This window comes from Syzygium oleosum, unplaced genomic scaffold (assembly GCF_021117445.2).
Source record: "Syzygium oleosum isolate NSW1041296 unplaced genomic scaffold, Sole_v2.1 Sole_v2.02, whole genome shotgun sequence".
NCBI classification, from domain to species: domain Eukaryota; kingdom Viridiplantae; phylum Streptophyta; class Magnoliopsida; order Myrtales; family Myrtaceae; genus Syzygium; species Syzygium oleosum.
In genome coordinates, this window is record NW_026607486.1 from 22177245 (window position 1) to 22185883 (window position 8639).

Sequence of the window (8639 nt, forward strand, 5' to 3'; positions counted from 1 at the left end):
ACGAAAATTTATGTTTGCAAGCAATTGATTTAACGCTTTAGTTTTGAGAGAGCTTTCCAAAGACGTTCAAGTCTGTTGAATAGTTGTATGAAGATTGCCTTCTTGCCTTCTTGTATGAAAATATGTTTTGCCTTAGATTTCCTCCTGAAAGTGAGTGTGCATACTTACAGTCCAAAAATCTCCTATGTTGTGTCTTTCTGGATTAGTACAGTCCAAAAGCTCTCCTCTATATACATATATAAACTCGCCTGCCATAGATTTGAGAACACGTGTACTAACGTGTTAACCACTGGCCGTTTCTTTAACTCTCTGTTGAGAATGTTTCCTAGTATGTATTAGTCCGTACGAGAAACTGCTCAAGTTGATTAGTCTATTACAGAGGGTATTTCTTACACAACATATACCATCCCAACCTCAAGGAGAGACGCTGGAGGCACTTTCAGTGCCACATCTTGTCCCCTACAATTTCTCCTCAGAAAATTGTAGCCAAAATTGATGGCCAATCTTTTCAGAACAGATGATCCTTGTTTTGCTCGAACGTGCGACTGTCCAAGTATGAATGCAGTCCCTGATTGCTGAGCTGCTAACAGATCACCCAGTTCTTCTCGCATCTGCTTCTCTATCTCGGTCCTTGAATCGGACTCGGATACATCATCAAGGGCAAATCTCACGTTCTTTTTCACAACAACCACGGGCTCCATTTCTATGACATCAGCTGAACTTTCTATGCTTGGAATGCCAAGAGATACACTTGCAGGCCCCGGGCTTTCTCCAAGGTCGTAAGCTGGGGCTCCAGTGATCGAAACTTTCCCTATCACTGCCCATCTACACTCGCTTGACACAGATCCACTGGAACTGGGACAATCATCCTTGACGCAAGAACCGATTGTGTTTCTCTCAGTCCAGTCCAAGTGTATGAACTCAGCAAGTCTGTCGACTAGCTCAGCTTCAAAAGAATCCACGTCCTGGTGGACATCTCGGTAGCCATACCGAACGATGCATCGGTAGGAACGGTGTGATGAAGGCCCCACACGGCCCACAAGATACCGCTCGGCAGGTGGCACATGAGGCACAGGCACTGACTTTAGACACACAAAGACGAGAATGCGGTGGAATGCCGGGAGGTTGGTGACAAAGCGGGAGAAGTTAGCGGGAATTCCTGAGATGAGATCAGTGAAAACTACGCCTATTCCGGGGACTCGAGCGATTCCCAAGCTTGGACCCAAGGCTAGAAGCCACTCTAGTGAAACCTTGTTGTGGAGGTCAAACTCATACTTTTTAATGGAGGCATAATGCCAAACAAACATTATGGTCATGAGGAAGAGCGCTAGGAGGATGGGAAGCCATGCGCCCTCGGCAAACTTGGTCAGTGATGCTGAGAAGTAGAGCAGCTCGATTGAGCCGAAAAAGAGTAGAAAGCAGAGAGACAAAATGGGAGGTTTGTGCCAACAGAGAATTATGACCAGGGATGTGAGGCATGTGGTTACCAGCATTACTGTCATTACTGCCAGACCTGCATCGTGGAGAAAGTAGTTCAACCAAATTTAGACCAACGAGTTAGCTCGTGTCAGGTTTAGTTTTGCCAGGGCCTAAACAATTTGATGAAGCGATTTTCAGTAGGGATGGAGGCATACAAGCCATGATTTACCTGAAGCATTTCCCATGTGTTTTATGTCTCTGAATCCAATGGTCACAGCAATGCAGAGGATCATGAGCATCCAGTTGATCTCAGGGATATAAATCTGCCCATGGATCTTGTCCGATGTGTGGACGACTTTGACCCTCGGAAAACAACCGAGCGATTGACTTTGGTTTATTATGGAGAACGTCCCACTGATGATCGCTTGGCTTCCCACCACAGAGGCAAGAATGGCTAATACAAGAACAGGCCATCTCACACTTTCTGCAGATAAAATTGTGTCATTTAATCTATACATCTTTTAACAGTAGAATGGATGGTCTATATAGGTCAATTCAATGAGCATTCATGCCACTTTCTTAACAGAATCATGACTAGTTCAAAAGAAAGTGAAAATTATGTTTGTTCAAATCAAGTATCTGTATACAAACTCTAGTTCAGAAGAAGAGGGAGGGCTATACCTGGAACTGAGTGGTAGAAACTGATTTGGTTTCGGATGTGATGATGCTTGGAGAGGTAAGCAGCCTGACCCATGTACGCCAATATGAGAGCTGGATAAACTAGAAAGGTGAAAGCAATCTGCAACCAGAATAAACATGAACTGTGACTCCATTGGCAAATTGAACATTTCCCAAGCAAAAGATTGATGCGGACTGATAGTAGCTGAGGAGAACCTGAATTGCTGTGTATGAGAAGTGGCCAAGATCAGCAAACATAGCTTCAGATCCTGCATAAATTGAACCAATTTCTGTCATCTGATGGTTATAAACATGAAGTGAATTGAGCTTTTTAGTCCCTAGATACTAGATAACTAGGAGTTCAATGTCAGCAACAGGGAACATCAAATCATACTGTCAGAAGATCGACAACCGAGGGTACCAATGCATGAAATAAATTAAAGGATCGAAATCGTTTCATTACCACTAGAAACACATGTTCTATCTGGCCCAAAAAAATATACCTGTTATGCACAGTAAGACTCCTCCCAGAGACATCCACCCGCCCATCCTGGTCTTCCTCAAGAACTTGAACATATAATAAGGAGAAAGCGCCTGATAGACGTGTGGGTTCCAGTGCAGAATGTTGTACAAGCCAAGGGCACTAATGCACAGCAACCAGGTCAATACGACAGGTGCAAATAAGAATCCAATTCGATGCGTGCCATAGTGTTGAAGAGCAAATAGACAGACCAGTATGAAACAAGTAATGGGAACGACAGCATCTGCAATAAAGGGAATTGAATTACAAAATTTAGACAGAAAAATGTAGCCAATAAATCCTCTTTCTAAGGCGTGCAACATCAGCTGACGATGAAAAGAGGAGAGAGAATGGAACGATTAAGAATTATCTGCAGATGCTTGCTCCGCTAATAGAATTTTTTGTGAGGGAAGTTTTCTCCGATCAGAATCCAGAATATGAAAACTGTAGAAGACCTTACCATGGAATCAGTGAGAAACAACTTCCGAGGTAAATGGTCACACAATTGCCTTTCCATGAAAAGAGGTTTCATTGATTTTAAGCGGGGAACACATGTAGACGTAGCCAAGAGCATGCATCGTCGAAACAATGCCGGGGGTGTTCATATCATAAAAACTACAAGTATACTTATACAAATTTCCCGAAAGATGTAAGTTCTGTTTAATTAATGTTTGAGGAAGATGTTGTATTCTGATGCTTGCACATGTTATATAGCTTGTAATATGCATATATATTTGATTATGGCATAGCATAAGTTTAAATTTTCTTTGGCCTCCTATTAGAGACGAAAATTCATTAAGAATCTTCTGGACTGAGGATTAAGACAGATGGCTAAACAGAGGAGAGAATATGAGCAGTTTGGTCCCCAACTTGGGAATGGTCCCTACTGTTCATACCAGATAGCCCTTTTTCCCCACACCATCTAGGATAGAGCAACATGATCCAGTCATTACTTTCAAGAATCAGAGATACAAACTCTACTGCTTACCAAAAAAAAAAAAAACTCTACTGCTTATAATATATTATCCACGAAAGCCATGGAGAGATGCGATGAAAATACATTGACTCAAATTAGATGACTTGACCCCAATCAAACACTCAATTTTCAGCAACTGACATCGAGCCGGCTTTTGCTCATTACAAACAATTAATCAGACAAACTCGGTAAAGAAAAAGCAAGCTGATAATGCCTTACACTGATGGTGCTCCTTGGACATGGATAACTCAAGGCCAGAAACAGCAGAGAAGACTACACCGAAAAACAAAAAGGTAAGAAAAGAGAAAAGGATTCAAGTCTTGTTTATGTGTCAAGCAAGAATTTTTTTCAACAGAAAAAAGAAAAGCTTACCGGAGATGGCCGGAGTGAGTAGCCCGTCTCCGATGACCATACAAGTTCCAAGGAGGACCAAGATCAACAAAGCCGTGTGTAAGCGTTTGTGCCTCTCTAGCAAAGTTTTAAATTTCGAGGTGTTCTTATTCTCCGGAGGATGCTCTAGTTTATAAGTGGAGAGCTCTTCATCAGCAACCTGTCTGTTTGGCAGAAGGCTCACCTTGACATGTCTACATATCAATGAATACAGTGCAAAAGTACCACCTGGAAGACATACCGTTGCCGACACAACATATAAGAAATCCAGAAAGATTAGCTGATCGAGAATTATTGCAATGTCCTAAGTGCTTACCCTCGCCATTATCGTCGGCTCGAAGAACTATGAACACATACTTGAACAAGGGAACTAAAGTGAGCGTCCAGAAGACGAATGAAAGAACGCCGTATATCTCTTCATTGGTTTCCGAGTGTTGAATGTCTTCTGCAAACGTGCTCTCATAAACATACAATGGGGATATGCTCAGGTCACCATACACCACACCAAGGCTTTGATAAGCTAATAGCATTATTGTCTTCCAGGACTCCTGAATTTCACTCAGAAAGCAGCGATATCAGAACTCTCCAACCAATATTCATGATAAACTAAAGAGCTGTTATTGTACTTTGTAAGTTTTACTGAATCAACATGGCATTACAGCAGTCGAAATTAATAGTCGACCTCCCATGTCATTTGCAAGAAAAAAGTAAACTGACCAACCTTAGAAGATTTCCAGCATCTCCCACAATCAAGATCCATGCTTTTCAAGCTCAAGCTCTTCAATCTTCAGTATGCAATGCTTTGTGGGGACTGAGACACTTAGCAGCAGATCTGCACTAGATCTTCCTGGAGGATGATGCACTCATCCAGAATAAGAGCTTCTCAGAGTAAGACTCTGTGGATGAAATTGAGAAGCCATTCATCTCTCACCCATCTTTCTTCTCACAGCTGGAGGCCAAAAATGCATAAGCAGATCAAATTCGTTCACCTATCAAGAAGCCCACACGAAGCTCATAAAGAATGCAAATAAAAACCAAGCCACCCACCAGTCACTGAACACTGTTAAACTCAAAAACAAATAAAAATAAACAAAAGAATCGAAACTCAACTGCCTTAGAAACACTCCAGTGCAAGTCTCATAAATGCAATAGGGCCCTCATTCAAATCCTGTTTCAGTACTTGTCGAAATTCTTGCTCTTATCTCTCAAGGCTCATAGAAACCGACGTGACACATCTAGACCCATCCACATAAGTGACCATTTGAGGGACAAGAAAGGCGAAGGTGAGAAGAAAAACGGGAGGAAGCTTCGAATTTTGACAGTCCAATGTAATCTTTCTTTTCTTTTTCTTTTCTCTTTTGCCCTTTCTGCAGAGTTAAAATGCTCACGGGCAGAACAGGACGATTTGGATGAAACTGAAGGAATGAGACTAGAAACGCAGTACCATCATGTGATCTGATTTTGAACAACAGTTCCATTTTTAAGAAGTATAATCAATCACCGCCAACCAGCGGCCAGGCACGCAAATAAAGCTGAATTTAGGGGGACAAACTAAAGACCGCCCACTTTCAGACTCCGTGCACGTATTACTTTTGCTTATTTGGTTTCATTATTATTTTACTGACCTTTCGTATATTCTTGCTGACCAATTATCAAGATCTTCCTCTTTTTTATATGCAAGAATGATCTTTCAAATCTCACCAACCGAGAGGCCTTTTTCAATTCATTTTCGCTTGCCAAAAACGGGTTAAATGACTGATGACTGGTGGTTTTTGGTGGTGGTGGTAGGTCAATTACACTTGCTCAAGAGCAGAGCAAACATAGCCAAAAAAAAAAAAAGAAGAAGACGAAAGTGGAGTGCAAATTTTGATTTCAGGCAATGCAAAAGATCGAGATCACAGCTTTGAGGACATAGCAAGACTAGTATTCGAAGAAAATCAGACCCAGTACGGATCGAAGCTCCTAAAGCAAAGAATTGAGAAGAACTATTTGAAAATTTTCAACTTGTGGGTACTGTTATATGGACAGAACCATGTGATTTGGAATGCAATACAGAAAGCCCGTGACCGCAGAACATGATGCTTCTGCCAAAAGTTGTAGGCAGCAGTTTTCTTTCAAGTCCTTTGGACGTGGACATTGCTTCTGTTTCTTGCCACCTTGTCCTTTCTCCATTATCGATATGTTGTCTTTTCATCGCCTCATCTTCCATCACATGGCCTTGATCTCCAAGATAGCGACATTCATTCTGATCCCACTAAGGAAAAGCCAAATTTGCCAACTTTTTGCAGGAATCCCAATACCATGATGAGCCAAAAAGACTAAATGAAGAAGGATTTCAAGTTCCATCCATCTTATAGTAAGTCAACAAGTGATGTTGAGGTGTCAAATACTAGCTGTGCCATTTTTCAGCCGCTCAAGAGTTAGCTCCGCACCGCGGTGACGACTTTCGCCGAGTTCATCAAGCTAGTATACTCGAACCAATTCCACAATCTTATGCATAGTGCATACTACTAACCTCTTGAATTTAATAGTATATGCTCTCTTTTTTAACAATGGGACCGTGAGAACGACGACTCAGGAGGATGTCGTGCCGACAAGCGTCTTGTTCCTTCTACTTCCATTTGTGCAAGATATACAAAGCGAGGGCTAGGCATTTTATTGAGATCCAAAAGATTCTAAGAGCTGGTCGCATATTTTTACGCGACATGTGTCAGCCTGTGCTCTCTTCTCAAAGAGACAGACAGAAATTGAGTCATTATACTATAATAGTGCCCCCCTAAAAAATCGAGCAAAAAGAAAAAGGGAGACTTTGCTGGATGAACTTCAAGATGAAAAGAATGAATGAGAAGCCCACGAGACACGCATATCATATGTTATTAACTTGTGGGTGGTACACCTCTCTCTTTGAAAAAAGAAAAGCTGAGAATCTGTAGCGCAGAGAGAACGTGGGGAAGATGCTGATTTGGATTCGAGCGGAGGAGGGATTCAGACAGAGTGATGGAGTTTGATATAGCAAGATGTCCGAGCAAGCCTTTTAGCCCTTTCTTTAGTCATATTAGATGATAGATTCTGGTTAAGCGGATGCAGATGAATAAAGGAATGATCAAGAGAGGCACTTAGGTGCAGTGTAGCTTTCTGATTCGAGCATCCATTTCCTGTCAACCATACATGTCATCATCTTCTCCCTCTTGAAAGGGGGAATATGGGGTTTGACCTCTATTGATAGATGACCAATAAACTTTGAGCTGCATCCTTTCTACATCAAATAATCATTTTGTGGACCGGAATTTGATATGCTTAGCATATTACTCTGCATCTTACTGCTGGATCATTGCAAACAACCGAGCACACGGTAATCAAGCATGGGCTTTTTAATATTTGATCCGATAAGAAAGCCTGATTTTTCGCTTTTTTACAATCAAAGGATGCAGGTGATCCAAACAGATCCATATACCTGTCAACCAACCGAGGTGTATGTGTTAGCCTATCCCGAACCACCGACTGAGATTGGGAGAGCGCCGTGACAGGGAATCGAACCTTGCACCCGATATATCAATGTTAGAGCAACTTTTGTACCGCTCACAATAGCTTTTTATATATGAAAATGCCTTTTGTCCAAAATGCCTCTGTACATGGAAATTAGCCCCCATCAAATGAGGGCTAAAATGGACACAGATTAGGTGGGCCTTTTATATTGGGCCCGATCCAATTAAGTCGCGGCCCATGATTTTGGGAAGTCTGTCTAAGACCTTCGTATGTTGGGTGAACTACGAGAACCGGCTGAGTGGTGTGAGTGACAGTGTGACGTCAGTGAATATGAGTCCCTCCATTGATGAAAATTGGAATAGGGTTTCCAAATTCAAGCATTATTTCCTCTTGTTTGTAAAGTTTGGGATACCTATGAAATTTACATAGAAACAAGAAATTGCTAATGTACGCGGTGTTTAATGTGGTTACGCCGCGGTGGTAACATAAATTCAAGTATCTATTATTTGAATGTTGGTAAGGTATGAACTGATTTTTAGCGCCCAATTGAATCACTCTTCTCGATTGCTTGTTTTATCCATTTACAAAATTCTTTACTCCTATATAAAGGAAGGTTTCGATGTACACACGTAGCAACATGTGTCGATAGAATGAACAATCTTTCAGGGACTTTTTGATCCTTCGAATACATACTCCAATGGGGTAAAAATGGTTTTCCATTTGGAAGGGGGGCAATATGGTATTGATATTTCTAACCACTCTCTTCTCGGACAACATCCGAAAAAATAAAAATTGGCCAAGAAATCCTTTTTGATTTATAGAAGTTTTAAAATTTCGGTTGTCTATTTTTTTAAAATTTTAGATTGCATCTTTGACATTTTATATTTCAACTAACCCAACTTCTCTTCTCTTTACTCCTAAAACCACATTCTTCTCGAGGCCAATCATTACTCTTTCCTAACTTACTAAATCCTCCATTTAATCATAATTTGCAATTTTACTGTGGCACGGTTATTTCACTTTCTTGATCTTGCTTTCTCACCCAAAATTAGAGCAAAATTTTCCTTCCTAGTTAAGATTCAACTTTGCTTGCAAGAACCACATATGACCTCACCCTCAATATGTCCATCCTTCCATATTACGTAAGGACTTTGTTCCATCATTTCATGC

The 8639-nt window shown here is 41.2% G+C and overlaps 1 protein-coding gene across 4 annotated transcripts; it reads right to left on the reverse strand.

Annotated features, from left to right (window-relative positions):
- Window positions 1-137: 137 nt before the first annotated feature.
- On the reverse strand, window positions 138-5400 carry LOC115684864 (potassium transporter 2-like). 4 transcript variants are annotated; one of them, XM_056306545.1, is made up of 10 exons: window positions 5094-5399; window positions 4705-4932; window positions 4300-4531; window positions 3966-4211; window positions 3813-3866; window positions 2601-2861; window positions 2314-2366; window positions 2101-2218; window positions 1649-1903; window positions 138-1513 (listed from the first exon to the last, which is right to left on the reverse strand). In XM_056306545.1, exons 2-10 carry the CDS (start codon window positions 4741-4743, stop codon window positions 390-392), a joined length of 2382 nt encoding a protein of 793 aa, XP_056162520.1. In that variant the 5' UTR covers window positions 4744-4932; window positions 5094-5399; the 3' UTR covers window positions 138-389. The 4 variants fall into 4 exon arrangements, with proteins under 4 accessions (XP_056162520.1, XP_030465657.1, XP_056162522.1 ...); XM_030609797.2 differs by having other exon boundaries at window positions 4705-4972; XM_056306547.1 differs by lacking the exon at window positions 3813-3866 and having other exon boundaries at window positions 4705-4972; window positions 5094-5400.
- Window positions 5401-8639: the final 3239 nt, after the last annotated feature.